At 36.8% G+C, this 24178-nt stretch overlaps 1 protein-coding gene across 5 annotated transcripts in view; it reads right to left on the bottom strand.

Annotated features, from left to right (window-relative positions):
• LOC131135553 (ephrin type-A receptor 6-like) overlaps window positions 1-24178 on the bottom strand; it is a 203413-nt gene that overhangs the window by 129158 nt on the left and 50077 nt on the right. For all 5 annotated transcript variants that reach the window (XM_058081592.1, XM_058081593.1, XM_058081589.1 and 2 more), the window contains one exon: window positions 13477-14140. In XM_058081592.1, the coding sequence (XP_057937575.1) occupies window positions 13477-14122 (646 nt within the window). In that variant the 5' untranslated portion in view covers window positions 14123-14140. The remainder of the gene's footprint in view (window positions 1-13476; window positions 14141-24178) is intronic.

The following is a 24178-nucleotide window of genomic DNA, read 5'->3' as shown; positions in this document are numbered from 1 at the left end:
TTTTTTGTAACACCAGACTGGGGTATGGACATGGCCTTATATTGCGTGTAAGTTGTAGGTTACCAAATATCATAATCAATTCATCTCCAACCACAAAGAGAATGTGATTTGCCAGTTTCTCATTCTCATCCCGGCTTTTTCTATCCGACGCCACCACTGTCAGCTTAATCATGGAGGTTGTCAGTATTAATTCCAACAGATATCATCGAGCAGTTCTGAGCTTCATTGTATGTTTGCACTAGTCGGGGGTTCAGCCAAAGTTCAGGCCTCAATCCAATCCGAGGGGAACGGATCGACACCACAGTCTTCTCTAAACCTGACCCACTTTTGGTATCACCGTTTGCTGCTTTCAATAGCTGGATTAAGTCTTTCCACAGTGTGTATGCGTGTGTGTGTGTGTGTGTGTGTATGCGCAGCCGCCATTCTACCAGTGTGACTAACAAGCTTGGCAGTTTCATTCCAGCAGACTGAGACACCTACTGCTAGTTAAAGCCTTTTGTGCCCTGGGGTCATTTGCTCCATCTCTTCACTGCTGCTGCTGCTCGTATACGAACGGATCGAGTAAAGGAAGAGTCCAGTCACTTATACTTATACAGTATGGAGCCCGGAATCCCATTTTCCTTGCCAAAGCACTTAACAAATTGCATGCATTTAAATAGACTCATTAATATTAAAAACACGGGGAGAAATAGTTTGTATATTGTGTTTGTGACCTTAGAAAAAAACAACATGTCAATAATCGAAATACGCTTTCAGTAGCAACACTGAGGCCTCATTTCAATTGACACCATTTTTTTTCTGAAAAAAACAACACATTGTTCATCTTTGAGGGATGGTTTAAATCCTTACTCTGATTATGTTGTCATTTGTTAGACATATATTATATTATTATAGTCTTTGATAACAATGGCGAGCATCGCCACTGAATTAAATGTTGCCAGGATGTAGGGGAAGTCTGCATCATTTAGAAACTATATTTATTCTCTAGAAAATGTTTAATATTTTATATTTTCATGTGTCTGGTCCGGATTAATTGGATTTACATATTTACATTACAGTGCCATTAGCCACTGGTTAGTATTGTACATTGTACAGTATTGTACATACTGTGCAGTAAAAAAAAAACAATTAATTATGTCAAATATTTTATTTTCTCTTATTACAGCTACTATATTACAACTGTTAAGCTTATTATAGGGTTGCTATTTCAAGTCTACAGTGCTCTAATGTGTTAAATGTCGTAAACAGGTTTTCTATGTTATAACTAGGAACATATTTGATGAGGAATCCTACTTAGCAGAAATGAACAGTGATTAACGGGGAATTACTGCACTTCCCATGGGAAAAATCACTGTTGCCAGGATGTAGGGGAAGTCTGCATCATTTAGAAACTATATTTATTCTCTATAAAATGTTTAATATTTTATATTTTCAGGTGTATGGTCCAGATTAATTGGATTTACATATTTACATTACAGTGCCATTAGCCACTGGTTAGTATTGTACATTGTACATTGTACAAAAAAAAACAACAACAACAACAAAGATCTCTTCCAGTGCTAACATGTGTGAGTCTACATTATATCAAATGTTTTATTTTTAACTGTTCAGCTGATTATAGGGTTGCTATTTCAAGTCTACAGTGCTCTAATGTGTTAAATGTCGTAAACAGGTTTTCTATGTTATAACTAGGAACATATTTGATTTCATAAATGAGGAATCATACTTAGCAGAAATTAACAGTGATTAACGGGGAATTACTGCACTTCCCATGGGAAAAATCGCCTCAGTTTTTTTTTCCGTTTTGATTTTCCTCGAACTTCCGGAACAAATACCAAGGTGCTACTGTATAAAATGTATGGGTAATCTAAAATGGCTGCATATATATATATATACTGCTAAGAGGTTTTTTTCTGTTTCCTAAGTATAATATATATGTATATAATATATATAGTATATATTTTTTTTAATATACCCAGGGCACCGATGGCTACTAGTACGGTAAATGTTTTCATACCCCATATTATCTCGACTTCTCTTTCAAGGTCTCTATATTTTGACAGCTTTTGCTGCATTTTGAGGAGGTCTCTCTATCAGACGCTACTGTCATGTCTATGATTACCGCAATGTCACGGATGTATGGAGCAAAATGGTCCGTCTGTGTGGACGGCCATGTCCCAAAGGATGGTCATTTTCTGCTACCATCCGAGGTGCGTGTTCATACCACTTGTGTTTAACCGGTAGGCCATATTCCTCGCTTAATTTTCAGTGGATGTACGCAGCTGCTGTGTTGTGGCTGTGAATGTATTCGCGTTTCACCACCTTGGGGAAGCCGGTGAGCAGGTGGTCTATGATCTTGGGGGATTTTCACATCCGCATATTTTACAGCAGGATGTACCGTAGTAATACTATTTACACTACGATATATTAAAAAGCCTTCTGTCTCGTCATTATTATGATTATTATGTGTGCACCCTGGCAGGGGCTCGAACCCGTGTCCATAAATCCCTGCTAAGTGACTGTGAATTTGAGGGGCGCTCCTCAGCCGGAGCTGTCAAGTCTCTCTTAAGGCATCAGGGTGTGAGGTTTACCAATGAGCTTTACTTTCACTGAGGCATGCCAGCCGGCATCCGTTACATACACAATAAAACAACAATAAGATTATAGTAATAATAATGCTTGAAATAAAAAAAAATCTATTTTTATTATTTACTTTATTTTAGTATTTTATTATTGCAACAATGGTATTAATAGTGATAATTATTATTATTACTGTTATAATAATAACAGCAACAATAATAATCTGATTATTATTGTTTTATTATTATTAATAATGCTTGAAATAAAAAAAGCAATTTTATTATTTACTTTATTTTAGTATTTTATTATTGCAACAATGATATTAATAGTAATAATAATAATTATTATTACTGTTATATTAACAACAGCAACAATAATAATATTAATGATTATTATTGTTTTATTATTAATAATGCTTGAAATAAAATAAAAACAATATTATTTACTTTATTTTAGTATTTTATTATTGCAACAATGCTATAAATAGTATTAATAATAATTAGTATTATTGTTATAATAATAACAGCAACAATAATAATAACAATAATATTAATGATTATGATTGTTTTTTATTAATAGTTTGAAATAAAAAATTATTAAAGTAAAAAATTATTTACTTTATTTTTGTATTTTATTATTGCAACAATGATTTTAATAGTAATAGTTATTATTGTCATTACTGTTATAATAATAACAATAATAATACTAATGATTATTATTGTTTTATTATTATTTTATGTATTATTATTGTTATTATTATATATTAGTATAATAATATTAATAATAATAATAATAATAATAATAATAATAATAATAATAATAATAATAATAATAATAATAATAATAATAATAATAATAATAATAATAATAATAATAATAATAATATAAAAATAGTGTCTTATTAAGTTTATTATATTAGTGTTATTGTAAAAAATAATGAATAATTTTCTGGGGCCAAAAGTGTGAATTTCCATGTTTTTCAAGCATTAAGATATAATATAAGACATTAAAGCATCAAGACTTAACAGTTGTTTAAAAAGAGCTGCCAACATGGTTCATCCAAACGCGAGCCGTTAATGCGGTATAATCACTGACACTCCATCGTCCATCGTCCATCCATGTGTATGAAAGAAATGTCGAACGCCTTCTGAAACACCATCGCTTGCTAATGACGGGTCCTTATAAATCATTCATCCCTACGTGTCAGATCAAACATGTTTATGAACATTTCAATTATCGGACACATGAGTATGTATCAGTGTACTTTATATCAGCAAGCGAAGCAAGGCACCACTGAAACAAATCCCAGTCATCAGTGCCGCTGACCCCTCAATAACCCCTGTTTTTTCCTCGTCGTTTTTAATCAGCATAGCAGCTGTCTCAGCTCCCAAAGTGAGCTTTCATTTATGACAAGTCCTCTCCTCATCCCAGGCCTATGATAGTCTATCTGGGCCACGATGAGCTGCACATATACTTTAATGACTAATTCAGTCGTTTGGCTGATGTACTAAAATAGAACTCACACACATGCGGCAGGGAGGATGGAAATCGGTTGAAATGTTGCAGCATCTGACAGGACTATCCTTGAGGAGAGGAAAAAAAAAAGCCAAACATCAGACGGTGTCACATGCTTTTGTTTCGGGAGTGAGAGAGTATGCCATGTCGAGACAGGCAGAAGCTGTATAAATGTATGTATGCAGGGGTGCTGCGACACTGGGGAATATTTTCCCACTGTCTTTGATCACTTTTCAGCTTTGAAGTAACTCTCAGCGAAGGCAGAAATAAGCCAAGCAGAAGTCATGGAAAGTTCACGCTGCAACTAGGACTCTGCAAAAAAAACTGCAATTTGCATAATTTATTCTTTAAACAATTAAAATGCGCAAAAGATGAAGAGATCTCTAGGTGCCCAACAAACCCGCCTCCCTGCTTGACAAGCCCAATTAAATACTCTCCGCATTTGTTCTCAATTACAGCTTGAAAAGCGACAACATGAGAGCCCCTAATGCTCATCACGTTGCTGATTTAAAGATAAGACGGCGGTAAAACACCACCAAGCTGACAAAATGTAAGTGATATTTAACACTGTGCTGCGTTATACTCACCAGCTGCTTCATTAGGTACCCATTATTAATGTAAAAAATATTATACTGCATACAGGATTTCTATCAAAGACAATAACGCTCAGCTATGATATAAAAAAATATATATATGTGCAATAAAAACCATGGCAAAATTCATTCATTCATTTTCTACTGCTTTTTCCTCACGAGGGTCGCAGGGGGTGCTGGAGCCTATCCCAGCTGTCTTTGGGCGAGAGGCGGGGTACACCCTGGACTGTGCCAATCACAGGGCACATATAGACAAAAATGCATCAAAAAATGACAATTGGGGGAGTAATGATGAACATTGTTAGTGTGTACGTCTCAGAAGTTAGTTGTGACTGAACATTTCTGCAGAATGATGACTGAGTTGGTGCTATTCCCAGAGCTGAGAGGGAGGTAGTCTTTGCAGACCTCAATGGCCATGTTGATGAAGGAAATAGAGGAGATGAGGAGGTCATGGATAGGGGGACAGGAGCATGATGACAGATTTCGCTAAATGAAAGGAAATGGTTGTGGTGAACAATTATGTTCAAGTGGAGGAACACCGAGTGAAGGCAAGAACACACAGGTCGACGGCACATTTTAAATACCGTATATTAGGGTCGGGCCATATATATATTTTTTTTTTATGCACCCATACACTGGTATAGGTAGACCCGTATACTGGTATAAAGTACTCCGAAAAATATTGTGATATACGCTAAGGTCCCTAATGTCCCTGTCTAGTTCTATTTTGTAAATTGTGTTCAACAAAGCCTGGAATTAGTCACATTAAAACAACCACCACAAAAGCTTTGGCACATATTTTTATTATTTTTCTATTCCCTTTCAACCCAATTTATATGCAAATCCTCATATTCAAATAAAATCTATTTTTTTTCTTTTATTTAATTCCTCCTCTGGTGCAAAATCAGAGCTCAACAAAGTGCAACAAACCTACTGTAAAATTTTTCACCTGACCTCTGTTTGAACCTGATGCTCATTAGTTCAAATCCCACATGCGTGTTTTATTTTAATACGAAACCGCCGCTAGCACAACAAGACATCACAGACACTAAAACTCTGTGCATGCAAAAAAAAAAAAAAAAAACGAAACTAAAGGTCATTGCATCATACAGAACTGAACGGCGACGGTATTAAAGTCAATATAACATGCAGATGATATTGCATTGTAAAAATGCTTATAAAAATAAATGTCATTTATGCTTTGGCAGCTAGCTAATTAGCATAGGCTTTAAAGCAGAACAAAGGCACAACACAAGACAGCTGCCCATTAGCAGGGTAGGTTATTTATAATGCAAAGCTGTTATGGACTTATGCTTCTATACATGATATACAATTATATTATATACAAGTAAGACCAGTGTTATTTTTTTTATGTCGGTTATGTTTTTTTTTTTTTTACTAGAATGTATTTCAGTTGCAATCATAATTTAGTTTAAATTGATTTAGTTTAAGTCGACTAAGTTTCATAATATTTTATTCAACTACAATTGCAGTAATTTTTAAAAAAGTACTAAAAGAAGTATAATGGATAAGTCATCTTTATAGTTTGCGTGAAACCAAATTTATGTTTGCTAACTGCAAGATATCTTAATAATAAAATTCATAACAAAAAAAAAAATTAAACATGTAAACATGACACATCCATGCATCTTCCGAGGTCGGGTCCTGGGGCGAACAGTCTAAGCAGGGAAGCATTAATCAAACGTAATAATTTTATCTGGGTACATGATACCATACAGCATCTATATCAGGGTCTTGAGACAGATGCTAACTCGCAAACTAGAGAGCTTGCGACCTAAACGGTAGCCTTCAAGTTATTTCCTTTAAACTTAAATAGCCAAAAACGTACCACTTCCACATGGATAGGGAGGATAACTATTAACAGTTATTTAACCTTTAACATGAACATTAATCAAATGTAATATTTTTTTCTGGGTACATGATACCATACAGCATCCATATCAAACTTGCGCGGGCCGCACTAACATTAAACTTTCATATCAAGGCGGGGGCCTCAAACTAGTGTCCTGTGGGCCACATTTGGCCCGCGGGCCGCATGTTTGAGACCCCTGTTTTGGCGCCAGTGTATCATCGGTGGTCTGTCTTCAAGTACACACAAATGCTTTCTTTGCTTTTATTTTGTGAAAGGTGAGATGTAGTATTTTAAGTGGCAGTATTTCTGACTGAAATACTCGCCCCTGTTAACATTGGTCATTATTAAAGTCGTCAGCCGGTACACTGAGCTGTATAATAAGTCAGGGGACCTACTGTATGCACAAAGAGCTCTCAATTACATTCTTTGTGATGGCTGCGAAAGCAAATGCTAATGCAGTCACTGCAGAGACAACAAACAAAAAGCTTCACATTCAAATGCTGTCATACGGTATCATTAGCATTCATGAAAGTAGGAGGATGATTTCAAAACCTCGGCTAAATGAGTGGTAATTTATAAATGTTCTCATGTGTGATGACAAATATTCTCATTGAATAGTATCTGCGAAGCAATGAATGTGCGGGCGGAGAGAATCCGAGAGCAAATAAAAGCGTCGTCTGGATGAACAAAATAGACTCAAAATGGTGAGGGTGTTTATGCAGCAGAAATGGGGTGGTTTGTCTGCGACCTGATAATACACAATCATCATCTTCTCTCTTTTGCTCACTTCTAATTAAGTCTGAAGGACCACGATTGTTAAATTGAAGACATTATTTTCCAAAATGTCACAGAGTGTCCCTGCAGTGTGACCTGTCTGTAAACAGCTCTTTTGCTCCCCACTACCCCACATTATTTGTGTTTTTTTAGAATGCATATTATGATGTCTGAGACTACCTGAGAAACTGAGAATTAACCAACACATCATTCCAGTACACCCTGTAAAGCAGGGGTCTCAAACACGCGGCCCGCGGGCCAAATGTGGCCCACAGGACACTAGTTTGAGGCCCCCGCCTTGATATGAAAGTTTAATGTTAGTGCGGCCCGCGCAAGTTTGATATGGATGCTGTATGGTATCATGTACCCAGAAAAAATTATTACGTTTGATTAATGTTCATGTTAAAGGTTAAATAACTGTTAATAGTTCTCCTCCCTATCCATGTGGAAGTGGTACGTTTTTGGCTATTTAAGTTTAAAGGAAATAACTTGAAGGCTACCGTTTAGGTCGCTAGCTCTCTAGTTTGCGAGTTAGCATGTGTCTCAAGACCCTGCAGTCGCGCAATATGTTGTAAATAAAAAGAGTATAAATGTGACTATAGTCGTGTTTTGTCATGTCTACAGGGCTCTAATAATGCTTTGTTCATTTTAATCTGAAAAAAAAAAATTGTCTACCCACCAACTATATGTGGTTTCTTAAGTTTTTAAGTTATTATTATATTTATTTATTACTGATTGATTTATTTTCTTTATTCTTGATTTGTTTATATATTTTTCATCTTATTTTGTGTAGAAAAATAAAAAGTAAGATATTTGCGAACAGTGCAATGTTTAGGTGCAGTCTAGGTGCGATTGATTCAGGTGGAGGAGATTGTGGAATAGAGGAGGTTTGCTCTGGAAAGGAGAGGAATGAAGATTAGCTGCAGCAAGATGGAGTATACAGTAGTATGTGTGTGAATGAAAGGGACCCAAGTGGAAGAGTGAGGTTCCAGGGAGAAGAGATACAGCAGGTGGAGAATTTTAAGTACTTGGGGTCAAAAATTCAGAACAATGGAGATTGTGAAAAGGAGGTGAAGAAGCGTGGTTCTCATTGGGAGTGACCAGGATGGATAGGATCAGGAAAGAGTACATCAGAGGGACATTACATGTTAGAGGCCTTGGAGATAAAGTCAGAGAGCCCTTCCTGAGATGGTGGGAAATGTCCAAAGGAGAGATAGTGAATGTATATCATGAATATAAGAAGATCTGATCTTACATATGACTAATTAATAAAAATCTACAGTTTGCCAAATTGTCACAAAAATTTAATGAGTCCTTCATATTACCAATGTGCCAAAGTAAACTTTACTAAGTTAAGTGCAGGCTCTATAATAACTGCTATATGTATATGTATGTTGAATATATGTGTTTATTCACACCTGGTAATTTCTTCCCAAAGGGAACCGGTGACGCTAGTGTTATCCCAGTACCATCAAACAGTGCGAAAAGTAACACATTGCAGTGCTGAGTTGACATCAATAAGTCCTTTGTATTTGTTATGTTTATCAAATTAGACTTAAAGAATTAGAGTAAAGAAACTCGTCTCCCAGATTCATCTGACATTTACCATATACGTATATCATATATTACTGTGTAACCTCATTTAACTCAGTGGGATTCAACTAATAATTTAGGAAGGAAATCATTGTCTTCCATGAGTGGATGGATGGATGGATGGATGGATAATTATCTGTCCTTTTCAACCAATTTACTTGCTCTGTTGCAGCTGAGCAATTATGAAATGGCACTGGAAGAGAGCATTGTTTTATGAATCACTTAAATGCAGCGAAAAACAAAGCTGATGATTTAACTTAGTGATTATGGTTTTTTTTTTGTCGTTTTTACTGCTTAAAAAACTGAATTCATCTGTACTACGGAACAGAACAGAATACATCAGGTACATCATTAAAATAAAATAAAATAAAATAAAATAATAATAATATATTATATTATATTATATTATATTATATTATATTATATTATATTATATTATATTATATTATATTATATTATATTATATTATATTATATTATATTATATTATAATAAAACTAGTTAATTTGAGCTAGTTTACAATGCTTTCTCTGCGATACACCTATTTCGAATTTGAAGCCCTATCGTGTTATAATGCACAGAAACGGGAAATAAATGTGTTCATGTTTCAGATAAGGATTGTTAATTATGAAAAAAAATCCCCAAAAAGTGCAGTTCTCCTTTAAATGTAGGTAAACGACAGTAGACTTCTAAAACCCAGTTTATTGTAAACACGGTGAGCATGGTCCTTTAGGTCAATTAATACTTTAAAAATATATAGTTTTTATTATTTTTAAAAATATTTTAAATATATTTTTTTCATCTTTTACTTGATATTTATGTATTTGTTTTTATTTTAAAAATGATTTTCCAAACTCAGCTGTTTATTCACAAATATAGTTTTTATTATTATTTTTTAAATATTTTAAATATATTTTTTAATTTTTGACTTAACATTTATGTATTTGTTTTTATTAAAAAAATATTTTCCAAACTCAGCTGTTTGTTCACAAATATAGTTTTTATTATTTCTTTAAATATTTTAAATATATTTTTTAATTTTTTACTTAACATTTATGTATTTGTTTTTATTTAAAAAACGATTTTCCAAACTCAGCTGTTTATTCACATGTGACCCCTCACGGAATATGTGTATGTATTTTTGAATGAATACATGAAAACGGTTTTGTTAAGCATTTGGTTTTGTTGTATTGCACCAGTCAATCTCCCGCAGAAATGCATGCTGTTGTGAATGATAAGAAGCAGATGGTAGAGATACATCACATTACATTATCATCTGTAAAATAAACAACACACCCGAAAACACAACTCAAACACAAACAGATTGCCATATGCTTTCCCATCACGACTGACTTCATTCAGCAGGATTAGACATGTTTGGGCAGACAATTATTGCAAGCATATGGGTGTAGTCCACTTTGAAAATAAATTCTGCATCATAAACTCACAACCTGTTGGCAAAAAAAAACAATAAAACTAGTACCATAAGATTTATTGTAAAGCACATCTGATTGCACACATTTAGCACTGCTAGATACTGTATTATTATTACACTCGTAGATTCAATCTAATAGCTTCTCTCAGAAGACACGCACACTCACATAACACAATCAAAGTTGTGAGCGCGTACAAAGACAGACATACGAAAATCTCTCACACAAACTTAACTTTCACTTTCAGACAAACTTAAGTTTCACACAAACTTAACTTTCACTTTCACACAAAGTTAACTTTCACACAAACTTAACTTTCACTTCTAGAGGGTTGCAGTAACAGCTTTATATGCTCTGTATACAATACAATATTGTGGGCTCTATCAATTCTTGTCATTGTTGAGCAAAAGCTAAGGAAATGAATTAGCCTTATAAGCCAATATAATTTTAGGGTGGCACGGCGGTCGAGTGGTTAGCGCGCAGACCTCACAGCTAGGAGACCAGGGTACAATTCCACCCTCGGCCATCTCTGTGTGGAGTTTGCATGTTCTCCCCGTGCATGTGTGGGTTTTTTCCGGGTACTCCGGTTTCCTCCCACATTCCAAAAACATGCTAGGTTAATTGGCGACTCCAAATTGTCCATAAGTATGAATGTGAGTGTGAATGGTTGTTTGTCTATATGTGCCCTGTGATTGGCTGGCGACCAGTCCAGGGTGTACCCCGCCTCTCGCCTCACAGACAGCTGGGATAGGCTCCAGTGACCCTCTTGAGGAAAAAGCGGTAGAAAATGAATTAATGAATATAATTCTACACTAAGCTGCCGATTGATACGGGAAAACTGGGAAAAACGGATTTGGTTAGCCAACATTTCAATTTAAAATGATTCGGTTCTGGAATGGATTAATAACGCTAACCAAGGTTTCACTGTAATTACTAGAACATTTATACAAATTAATTTGATACTAAAATGAATGCATGGCCTGTGTGATTGACTGGCAGTCATTGTCAGTCATCCAGAATAGGCTCCATAAATGGATCTATGAATAGAAATTGATGACTGAAAGACACACTTGATTTTGATCATAATCTGGAGCATGGTAAAAAACTTAAAAATTTAAAGCTTTGGTGTTTTGAAAAGATAAATTGCTCACCTTTTGGTAATGACCCAGATCTGTATGTACAATTCAGACGTTGACCCAAATGTGTAACTGCACTGCATCATGATCATGAAATTGTGTTTAAGGTAAACTCTCAGCGGACGGTGATCGATGTGTTTTTTTTTTTTTTTTACGCCGCTCTGCCAGGGATAAGCCAAAGTTCATATCAGAGATCGAGGGATCAGACTGCTACCAAGTCAGTGTGTGTAATCTCAAGCTCTAAGGTAGCCACTGGCGCAGCTTTATGGTAAGCTACTGATATACACACCAGGCACACAGATGCCTGATCACATGACAAAAATGCAGCATGCAAACGCTCCATACAAAACAAGTCCCAAAACCACAGTCATGCCACCGACAGACACAGAATTTTAAATCCAAGTATTAGATAAAATTGATATAGCAGATAAATGGACAGACTGACAGACAGATTGCTAGATACTGCCGATGCACACGGCATACTATCCAACCCTGCACACCACCCAAATTACATTAGATCTCATCTTAATCTCCAGAGGGTAAGCAGCGAGCAATAAGAGTGAGGTGCAGAAAATTAAGAAGGATGATAAGAAGCAGGAGGCAATGAAGACTTGTGATGAAACTGAAAAAAAACCCTTTGAAGTAAGGAAGAGTTGTTTACCCAAGTATACACTAATGTTATTGACAAAATATTAGTCATAATATGAATTAAATGAATGGAAAAAGCCCCTCAGGACACATCACATTTATCTAAATGATGTATTGATGTCTCAAAAATGGAGTATCTGGCCAAGTTATATCACTATACTGCATGTATTACCACCATTCTTAGATAACCGAAGTGTCTGGATTAAGGATCGACCGATACATCGGTCGGCCGATATATCGGGCCGATATTTGCGGTTTTTCCTTGTATCGGTGGGTTCGCCGATGTATTTTTCCACCGCATGATTTACAGCAGTGGTCTCAAACACGTGACACTAGTGTGAGGCCCCCGCCTTGATATGAAAGTTTAATGTTGATATGGATGCTCTATGGTATCATGTACCCAGAAAAAAATATTACGTTTGATTAATGTTCATGTTAAAGGTTAAATAACTGTTAAATAGTTATCCTCCCTATCCGTGTGGAAGTGGTAAGTTTTTAGCTATTTAAGTTTAAAGAAAATAACTTGAAGGCTACCGTTTAGGTCGCTAGCTCTCTAGTTTGCGAGTTAGCATGTGTCTCAAGACCCTGCAGTTGCGCAATATGTTGTAAATAAAAAAAAGTATAAATGTGACTATAGTCGTGTTTTGTCATGTCTACAGGGCTCTAATAATGCTTTGTTAATTTTAATCTGAAAAAAATAATTTGTCTACCCACCAACTATATGTGGTTTCTTACGTTTTTATTATTTGCCGTTTTATTATTATTATTATTATATTTATTTATTTATTACTGATTGATTGATTTTCTTTATTCTTGATTTGTTTATTTTTCATCTTATTTTGTGTAGAAAAATAAAAAGTAAGATATTTGAGAACAGTGGAATGTTTTATCAGAGCTTTTCTTGTAGAAAATTGGAACCAAAGCGAAGTTTTTTATATATATATATTTTTTTTTTGGAAAACCTGATGCGGCCCAGTCTCACCCAGACCCGAGCTCCAGTGGCCCCCAAGTAAATTGAGTTTGAGACCCCTGATTTACAGTCAGGCATCCGCCGGGGCAGCTTTGTGTGGTCTGAACCCTAAAGTGTTCAGTGTTTACATTTCAATAAATATTTGTTTAATCATGAGACCTGTAATATTTGTTATCATGGTCATTTTTTCATGTAAATTGTGGGATCAAAAGCAGTATCGGCAACAAATATCGGCCCAAGCAAAATCGGCCATCGGCTAAGGGTGATGGAAAAAAAATCGGTATTGTCATCGGCCCCCAAAAAAAACCTATCGGTCGATCCTTAGTCTGGATTATGAATGCCAGAGAAATTGTCAAACTTACCAATGCAGGAGCCGTCGACCTCCTCATAGCCAACACTGCAGACACATCTTCCCAGTGGGACTAACCAGTCTCCATCCGCCCCACAGAAGAGCTTAGGTGTGTCCCGTTCTTCAGCATGGTCAATACATGCGCCCCTCACCTCCACCAACGAAGACGAGTCCACACGAGGTACTGTGTCTGGAAACGAGGCCAGGTTTCTCAGCGTGAACGGGCATTTCTTGTAGTAAACCCTCACTGACACCAATGCGATGCAAGCGCCAATGTCCTGGAATGCGAGATAGAAGCCATTCTTGGTCATCGGTCCCACCTCGCGCACTTCAGTGTTGAGCTTCAGAATACGATCGCCGAGATCCATCTGAGTGAAGCTCTCGTCTGCAGCGATGGTGTCGATCTTTGTGTACTGATTGGGTTTGAATTTTACGCCGTGGGCTTCATCGGTCTCGTGATAGAAGAGGTTAAAGGTCTCCTTGCAGGTGCCAGACACCCAAGGGATGGAGTTGCAGTCGCGCAAAGTGAAACGAAGCTCTACATAGATTTTTTGAGCAGCCTGGCGAGAAATCCAGTTGGATCGAAGCCAGTTGTTCTGGTTGGGCTCCATTACGTTGCACACCTGAAATGTGTGAATGGGCCGATTGTGCTCGTCCATCTCTGTGATAGCGTCCCACTAAGCAAATAATGAGAGATTTGGGAAGAAAAGAAAAGACAGAATCAAAGGCTGAGACAAAAACAACATCTTCATTGTGAGGAACGTTGACAGAAGAGCTAGATAATGTCATGAAAAGGTTTTCACAGACAATTTATACACAAATGTATTCCTGTAAAGGCCGCTCTGTTTCATCGTAGTAACCTCACATGGGGGAAATACCTCTTGAATGTCGACTCAGCATTTGTAATAAGAGTAACTTTTAATTATTAGCTTAGTTTCAGCGACAGAATTTATCCCATATATTTTTAATAACCTGAACAATGAACAGATGGAATTAAAGTCAGTATAGAAGTTACATACAGTAACGCCTCGTTTATCACACTTAATTGATTCCAGGCTTGACCGTGATACGTACATTCCACAAAGTAGGATTCCTAAATTAAAAATTGAATATTTTCATAGTTAACAGCATAGAAAACGTGTTTGCAGCCTTCTAAATAAGGGTTCTAACATTATTAGAGATCCCTAGACATGAACTAACACCCCTATAGTCACCAGTACACTCATGTTACCCAATATAGTAGACATAGTAAGAAAATAAAAATATGTAAGATATAATATAGACTCACACGTTAACATTGGGAGAGCTCCTTTTGTTATACTTCTGGTTTCTGTACAGTACTTCCTGTGTTGGCTAATGTAACACCTAGTCGTCATTAGTGTAGAATACTACACATCACAAAGTGCTTAAATTAGTCTTCCAAATGTCTTGTATTTGAATTATGTTAAAACTGTGAGAATGTATGAAAATGAGAGGGACTGCCTCCAACACCCATCAACCCCACCCCCCCAACACAGCCAGACCGAGCCCCCACCAAAAACCAAGACCAGCCACATAAACGCTGTAGATTTTACCTGAATAATCAACTTTACGACAAATAGGTGTGTTTTCTGCGGAAAAAATAACCTAAAGGTTTAGGAAAACAAACATTCATAACAACAAACAGCAAATTGGCTGAATTGCAAATGTGTGGGGATCCTTTGCCTTAATTCTCATGATGGATGAATGCTTGCTTTTACATATTCATTATTAGGGTTAACAATATTAACAATATGACCTGAGGTGTCATTACTTATACTGTAATACTTTAGCAGTCAACCAAATATTGTCCATAAGCGCTAATGCAATTTTAGAAAATTGAGATAGTGACAAAACTGCAATTAATGTATTGTAAAATCCACGATGAACTACAATAACTACATATATACAGTACGTATGTACAGTACAGAATATATTGTGACAAAAACCTCTTGAGTACAATACAGAGGTAATAAAAAATCTGTCAAAAGCCTTTGCAACAGATGTACTGTAACTGTGTAGAGCTGCGACAATTCATTGATGAATTAATCAATAAGCTAATTAATCAACACTAAATATGTGAAGATTTTTAATTCACACACATCAGCTTTGACATTAGAAGACAGTGATCGGCATTTACGCCTCTTTTCTGATATCTTGTAAACCAAACAGTTAATTATTTGTGTTTTGTTCATATTGATTTGGTTCATATAGGGCATAACCGATTACTCAATTAATTGAAACAACAAGCTTCCGATTAATCGACTAAGAAAACGATTGTTAGTTGCAGCCCTAATCATGTCTCCCAACTGGGAAATATCAGTACAATTCATTTTCTACCGCTTATCCTCACAAGGGTCGCGGGGGTGCTGGGGCCTATCCCAGCTGTCTTCAGGATTGGTGGCCAGCCAATCACAGGGCACATATAGACAAACAACCATTCACACTCACATTCATACCTATGGACAATTTGGAGTCGCCAATTAACCTAGCATGTTTTTGGAATGTGGGAGGAAACCGGAGTACCCGGAGAACATGCAAACTCCACACAGAGATACCTGAGGTTGGAATCGAACTAGGCTCCCCTAGCTGTGTGGCATGCGCACTAACCACTCCGCCACCGTGCAGCCCTTATTTTTTTTTTTCCAATATTTTCTAAATCAGTGAAAATCATAAGAGCAACAACTTCAGTACCGTTGTTTCTAAAGGACTAAAGGACAACTCAGCAAGTCAGTGAACTCCTCCCGCCTTACAAAAAAGCAATGTAACAATGTCAGACAGAGCCCTGAGCGACTCTGCCTTCGAGTACTTTATTATAACGCATCACGGCTGTGTCAGAGGGGTATCTAACATATTGTAAAATGTAAGTCATTCTTCTTATTAGACAGCATTCTTTAATAAAAAAGTAATTTGTTAGACGGCGGTACGATGGCCCACTTCTGTGTGTGTTTTTTTTTTTTTTAGTCCCCCCCCTTTGGCCTCTTTTCATCTGGCAGTTACTTCACATAAAAGTTCTTGTAAAAAGCCTTCGGCATGTCCTGAGTACCCAAACATGAATTTCTAGTAGAAACAGCAGTCAGAACAAATGTGTATATTACATTTACATATGTGACTACGGGCGGCACGGCGGCCTAGTGGTTAGTGCGCAGACCTCACAGCTAGGAGACCAGGGTTCAATTCCATCCTCGGGCATCTCTGTGTGGAGTTTGCATGTTCTCCCCGTGCATGCGTGGGTTTTCTCCACATTCCAAAAACATGCCACTCCAAATTGTCCATAGGTATGAATGTGAGTGTGGATGGTTGTTTGTCTATATGTGCCCTGTGATTGGCTGGCCACCAGTCCAGGATGTACCCCGCCTCTCGGTAGAAATGAATGAATGAATGTGACTACTAAAACAAAAACCATGAGATAAAACTCAAGCATATCTATACATACTATTTCCCCCACTGAAACAATGGTGTGGAATTCCCACTCTTCTCACAAGCCAGCATCAGTTTTATTACCAGTGGGATTGGGACAGTTACAAAGCATCACAAAGCCATCCTTCATTGAACATTGACAGTTTGTTTTTATCTGAAATTTACAGTGCTGTACTTGAAGGTGAAGCTCTCTTTTGATATCTAAATCAACCTCCAGATTGAGGTCACGTGCAGTGGGTGCTCAATCATTTGGGATCGTAATAAAATGCAAGGTGATTTTGCACTCACTCCTTGTGAGGAGTGAAAGTGCCTCCTCTGCTTCTGGAATTTATGAAAAGGGCCATTCCAAAATCAAAGACGCCATTTATGTAAAGCATGAAATACTACTGCGAACCCAATAATATTTATTTATGTATCAGTGCAAACCACTGAATGAGTTGAGGGCAACACAATTCTGCATACTTGATTCTCTCACTCTCTTTTGGATTTTTTTTTTTTTTGAGTGTGAATGGTTGTTTGTCTATATGTGCCCTGTGATTGGCTGGCCACCAGTCCAGGGTGTACCCCGCCTCTCTACCAAAGACAGCTGGGATAGGCTCCAGCACCCCCCTGCGCCCCTCGTGAGGAAAAGCGGTAGAAAATGAATGAATGAATGAATTGACGGCTTTGCCAAAGTATCAACATGAGACAAAAATGTTGGCATGAATCAATCATCCATCCATTCATCCATCAATTTTCTATGCCGCTTATCCTCACTAGGGTCACAGGGGTATGCTGGAGCCTATCACTGTATATCATGTATATATGTGTTCTTTCCACCACAGGACATATGTCATGTTACACACATTGGTATCGGAAATAGAGAGTTGAACAATATCGACATATTTGTTTTTGACAAAAAAGTCAATATCGGACATCCCTAATAACCATATAAACAATATATAATCGAACAAATGTAAATAGTAGCCAGTGGCAACACATTAATGATGAAAAGAATCCAAACCTACATGATGACCCTGTGTGAAAAAGTGATTGCCCCCCTTAGTGAAAGTAATTGAAATCAGTCTGGAAAAGGGTACAGAGCCTTTTCTAAAGCTTTGGGACTCCAGCAAACCACAGTGAGAGCAATTATTCACAAATGACAAGATCATGTAACAGTGATAAATCTTCCCAGGAGTGGCCGACCAATCAAAATTACCCCGCGAGTATAGTGATGACTCATCTAAGAGGTCACGAAAGACCCCACAATAACATCCAAAGAACTGTAGACCTCACTTGCATCAGCTAAGGTCAGTATTCATGACTCCACCACAAGAAAGCATTGGGCAAACGATAAGGGGCATAGAAGATGGATGGACACAATTGTATTTGCTTAAAAAAAACAGTATTGAATTCAAGAAATAAAACGGCAAAACACAAAGTATTTATCAAAAATCGAGCATTCCGTCATGGCAGATGTTGAATATTAATTTTTCCATTGAATTGGTCCAGGTATGTTTTATATTTGGTCCTAATAGAATGACCTGTGTTTCCTTAATTACAAGTTAAATGCTAGCAGTTTCCCATTTGGAACCTGCATTTACGATGATAATAGATATGCAAAACCGCAGTTTAAAAAAGGAAGTGAAGACACAGAATGCAATTTTCAACAGCTTCCTCTCAGGTCCATATGGCCGTGGAAATATGTCTGCATCTTGAAAACAATAGCTTCATAATCTATCACTTCATCATCTCACAGTCGAAAGGCTCCGAGGGCGTTTTATTGAAACGTGGACCTCAACTGTCCTTTTAACTGGAGTCATAACCCGATTTGCTCATCTCCCATCAGACTTAAGCATTTAGTGATACTAAAACTTTTAGTAGCACTTAGCTCTGGGTCCAAGGTTGTTAAATACAATAAAAGAGCATTTTCATATCTATTTAGTAAAGTTTTTGACCGCCACCATTTTTTGTTGTTTTAATGATCGGTTTTCACCGCAGTTCTTTTCCAGTTCACAGTGGGACACATTCAGTTATCAAAACCTTGTAAAGAGGATGCATTGGTGTTAATGGATCCTTTTGCCCCAACAATCGTAAAGACACTGCCTGTATGTTGGTTATCCTCCATAAACAAGGAAGTAACAGGTTAACTGACTGCTGTGCAATTTTTCACTTTTGTTATGAGTTGGAGGACCAAATGGCACTCTAGTAATTTGTGACCATAACAGAATTGGTACTTTTGTACAGTAGACCTATTTTCTACATATTATGGAACCTCATTAATCTGTCCCAGAACGTCTGACTTAAATCGAAACATACGCTAAGCAAATCAAGTGATGAAATGAAGAAAAAAAAATTGGTAACCAAAACTGAGCATTTAACGTCACTTCCAGGCTTGTTTGTTAACAAAAACAACCACGAAGAAATAAGAATAAAAGAAAAAAAGAAAAGAAAAAAATTGGAAATAAGAAAAACGGACACTACAGAGTCAACTGCTGATGACATCATAGACGGGCGACTGAGCTGGTGGACAATGACTTCCGGTTCCATTTTCCATGCTAAAACAATTAGAGCTGCAACAATTAATACATAAATCGATGATTAATTCATCATTCAATTAACTATTTTGTAATTTGCCACTCCAAATTGTCCATAGGTATGAATGTGAGTGTGAATGGTTGTTTGTCTATATGTGCCCTGTGATTGGCCGGCGACCAGTCCAGGGTGTACCCCGCCTCTCGCCCGAAGACAGCTGGGATAGGCTCCAGCACCCCCGCGACCCTTGTGAGGAAAAAGCGGTAGAAAATGAATGAATGAATGAATTAACTATTTTGGTATTTGATTAATCGTTTTCTGATTTTAAACATTAAATATCCTCGGATTTCAGTCTCTCGAATGTGAATATTGATTAATTTCTCAGGTCATCCATGAAGGCAAATCTATTATATTTGTGTTTTAGGTAAAACAAGATATTAACACACATCTTTGACTTTGCAAAACACTGATTAATCAACATTTTTGTTACGATACGAACCACTAACTGTTTCTGGTTGGTTCATATTATTGATGTCATAATTCACATCATTTGGCTTCCGATCTGATCTGATTTGTTTTGTAGTCTTGTCAATCCGATCCTATTCAGTACATACAATACATATATGAAATAAAAGCTTTTGTTACAATTTGTAGAATTGAATGTAGTTATAAAAATAGCTATTCAAAGCATAAAAAATCATGTATGTAACCAAAGTATTGCTGAATTTACATTTTCATTACACAGTATGGCTTTTGTAACAAATCTCTTTGAGTCAGGTCCCTAATCCTGCAAAAAATAAAATACTTTTAGGGTAGGATTAGTCATTGGACATGGTTATTGATCAATGACTTTTTGGAAAAAACAAACAAGGCTCTTCAACGCAATAGTAATTTATTGATGGTCCATCAACTGCAAGCTCACCACACCATGAAATACCTTAGCCACAGTTGGACTATTAAGAACACGACAAGAAGCATTAATTATAGTCCGTTAACTGTGAAATGTACACAAATGGAGGCCCCATTTTTGCATATATTTCCATCATTAACCAAAAATTATGCATATGGTGAACAAAGTTCCACTGTACCGTACGTAAAAGATATTGTTGAAAAAAATATTTAAAAAAAATATAAAAACTATAAAAAATATAGTACATCTTGGTTGGTATTGGTATCTATTTTTTCTTTCTCATCCATCAACTCCTCTACGCTATCTCTTCTCTCATATCTCATGTGTCTACCTGAAGCTTTCTTCACTCTGTCTTTGTCTTTTGCCGTACACATGTACTTACTGACTTAAGCTTATATGTGTGTGTGTGTGTGTGTCGTAACTGTCACAGGGATTGAGATATCTTTATTTAAGCCGTAGAGTCGCCCTCTGTGATGGATGAAAATCTTTCACCGTTAGAACGCTCACACACAAGCATACACCCCACACAGATGAGGACAGTAATCGGTATTAGGAGGGGATGGATGGATCAAGACTACGTACTCTTTGGCGAACTTGATGTGGACCATGAGAAAAAAAATAATGAAATTACATTGTGTGCGTGATTGGTCAATTACAAAACATAAGAGTGTTTTCTGTAACTTGACAAATGTTTGGTAATAAACCACAACAGTGCAATGCCCCCGGAAAGAACAGCGTGATTACTGTCTGTTTCAGTGTGTTAGATTGACAATATACGTTCTGGGTACACCCGCCTCTCACTCATTGTCAGGAGAGACAGACTCTCACTTCCCCATGACCTTGTACGTACATGAGAGGTGGTATAGATGAAAACTATTAATATGTTAAAAAGATGGTCCACTATACAGCCTTGTGATGTACATCTTGGTATCTATAAAGAGGCGTAAGGATGGCACCATTTAGGATCAATTTAAATTTTTTTTGTATGACTACATATCATCTTCTTGCATTATTAATTTATTAAATTTTCTTATTTACTTTAAACCAGGGGTCTCAACCACGCGACCCGCGGGCCAAATGTGGCCCGCAGGACACTAGTTTGAGGCCCCCGCCTTGATATGAGAGTTAGTGCAGCCCGTGCAAGTTTGATATGGATGCTGTATGGTATCATGTACCCAGAAAAAATTATTACGTTTGATTAATGTTCATGTTAAAGGTTAAATAACTGTTAATAGTTATCCTCCCTATCCGTGTGGAAGTGGTAAGTTTTTGGCTATTTAAGTTTAAAGGAAATAACTTGAAGGCTACCGTTTAGGTCGCTAGCTCTCTAGTTTGCGAGTTAGCATGTGTCTCAAGACCCTGCAGTTGCGCAATATGTTGTAAATAAAGAGTATAAATGTGACTATAGTCGTGTTTTGTCATGTCTACAGGGCTCTAATAATGCTTTGTTAATTTTAATCTGAAAAAAATAATTTGTCTACCCACCAACTATATGTGGTTTCTTAAGTTTTTATTATTTGCCGTTTTATTATTATTATATTTATTTATTACTGATTGATTGATTTTCTTTATTCCTGATTTGTTTATTTATTTTCATCTTATTTTGTGCAGCAAAATAAAAATGAAGATATTTGAGAACAGTGGAATGTTTTATCAGAGCTTTTATTGTAGAAAATCGGAACCAAAGCACTGAAAAAGTTGGTATATTTTTCTGTTTTTAATAAATGCGTTGTTTGTTTTTTTTTTGGAAAACCTGATGCGGCCCATCCTTGCCCAGACCCTAGCTCCAGTAAACTGTCTTTTTTTGGAATTTCGCCTATGATCCGCAATCCAAACATGAGTCATGAACATATAATGGGAAACACTCCACCAAAAAAGCCATATGAAAAAAAAAATTGATTTAGTCATTTCTTATGGAAAAAAATTTTTTGGTTAGCATTTGTTTTGGTTACAGTCCGAATTTGTACCAGCTATAACTGCAATTGGAAACTAACTTTCAACTTTAAATTAACTTTTTGTAAACCTGGCTGGTCGCCGTGGAACCTTGGTTAGCGTCATGAATTAACAGGATGCTAAAAAAAAACGCTGCGTATTAATAATATAACACGACACACACAACATTGTATGCCAACCCGAAAATGTAAACCGCAAACTGAGGCAAAATTTTGGTGTAAATTTTCAACATTAACCAAAAAACATGCTAACTGGGGCATATGCTCACCAAGGCTTCACAGTCCTTGAAAATGTATCACAATTTCAGCATGGAAAAATGACAACTATTCAAGGCTTGATCATAAATACTAAAACTAACTGAAAGAATGATTTATTTTATACTTTTTATACATTTTTAAATCTTTTTTTGTGAGATTCTGTGCTTTAATTATGTTCATTCATTCATTCATTTTCTACCGCTTTTTCCTCACGAGGGTCGCGGGGGGTGCTAGAGCCTATCCCAGCTGTCTTCAGCCTGGACTGGTCTTCAATTATTATGTGTTTTATATATTATTCTGTACAGCAGTTTGGTTGTTTTAAAGCGCTTTAAAATTTTGACAAAGCATTATTAGCTATATTTCACTTCTCACTTGTTTTATTTAATACACATTGAATCTGTACCCCGAATGAACCGACTGTTTTCTACTTTAACTAAAGTGCCTCGGAAGGCAGAAAGACAAAGTGTGTATGCAACATTAATGGGGGCGCATGAAAGAATTCATTGGGATTCAACTGGATGTGAAAGTATGTGTCACCTTACTTTTTAGTTTTGGGAAACACACAACAAATGAGAATTATAAGTGAGGAAAAACTACAAACCCAATGTCCATATAGACAATAAAATGATTTTTTTTTGTTGTTAATGCGGTCATGATATAGCACTTAGGGATTTTGATTATCAATAGATCACTTTCTACTTACAACACACACGGGTGGTATCCCGCCGCCCATTACCAGTACACCTCTAAATCAATAATGGCAAGTTAACAGCGGCGAGCAAATGAAATCCAAAAGGCCCTGCGCTCGTCTCATTCCTGCATCCATCACCGTAAATGGCTAGCCAGCAGGGTGGAGCCAGAACACCCATCCGTCATCGCTGCAGCCATCTCCAGAGCAGTCTCACAAAAGTGACACCTGGTTGGTCAAGGCCTCAGTCATCCTCCAAAGGGCACTGAAGATAGAGTTCAGCCCATATGACCCGTGGATGGCTTGTATTTAGAGCTCATATTAATGCAGTACACCACGTGGACTGCACAAAGTAATTATATTACTTCTAGAACTGCATTGTGATCAGACTGTGTATATAAACCTGTGCTGAATTTCAAGATTACAAGTATCACGGCTCCCCAAGACACAATGCCACAAGATAAATCCTCCCTCTAAATCAGGGGTCTCAAACACGCGGCCCGCGGGGCAAATGTGGCCCGCAGGACACTAGTTTGAGGCCCCCGCCTTGATATGAAAGTTTAATGTTAGTGCGGCCCGCGCAAGTTTGATATGGAGGCTGTATGGTATCATGTACCCAGAAAAAATTATTACGTTTCATTAATGTTCATGTTAAAGGTTAAATAACTGTTAATAGTTATCCTCCCTATCCGTGTGGAAGTGGTAAGGTTTTGGCTATTTAAGTTTAAAAGAAATAACTTGAAGGCTACTGTTTAGGTCGCTAGCTCTCTAGTTTGCGAGTTAGCATGTGTCTCAAGACCCTGCAGTTGCGCAATATGTTAAAATAAATACATAAAAATAAATACAAAAAAATAAATAAATAAATACATTAAAAAAACACATAATGCCCCGATGTCTGTGAATGCACTCCACATTCTTGTTTTTGTCTATGCTATTAGCTTGCTACATCATCACT

The sequence above is a fragment of the Doryrhamphus excisus genome, chromosome 9, assembly GCF_030265055.1.
Source record: "Doryrhamphus excisus isolate RoL2022-K1 chromosome 9, RoL_Dexc_1.0, whole genome shotgun sequence".
Lineage (NCBI taxonomy): Eukaryota > Metazoa > Chordata > Actinopteri > Syngnathiformes > Syngnathidae > Doryrhamphus > Doryrhamphus excisus.
Note: the sequence above shows the minus strand (reverse complement) of the source record. Positions and strands in the feature narration are given on the sequence as shown.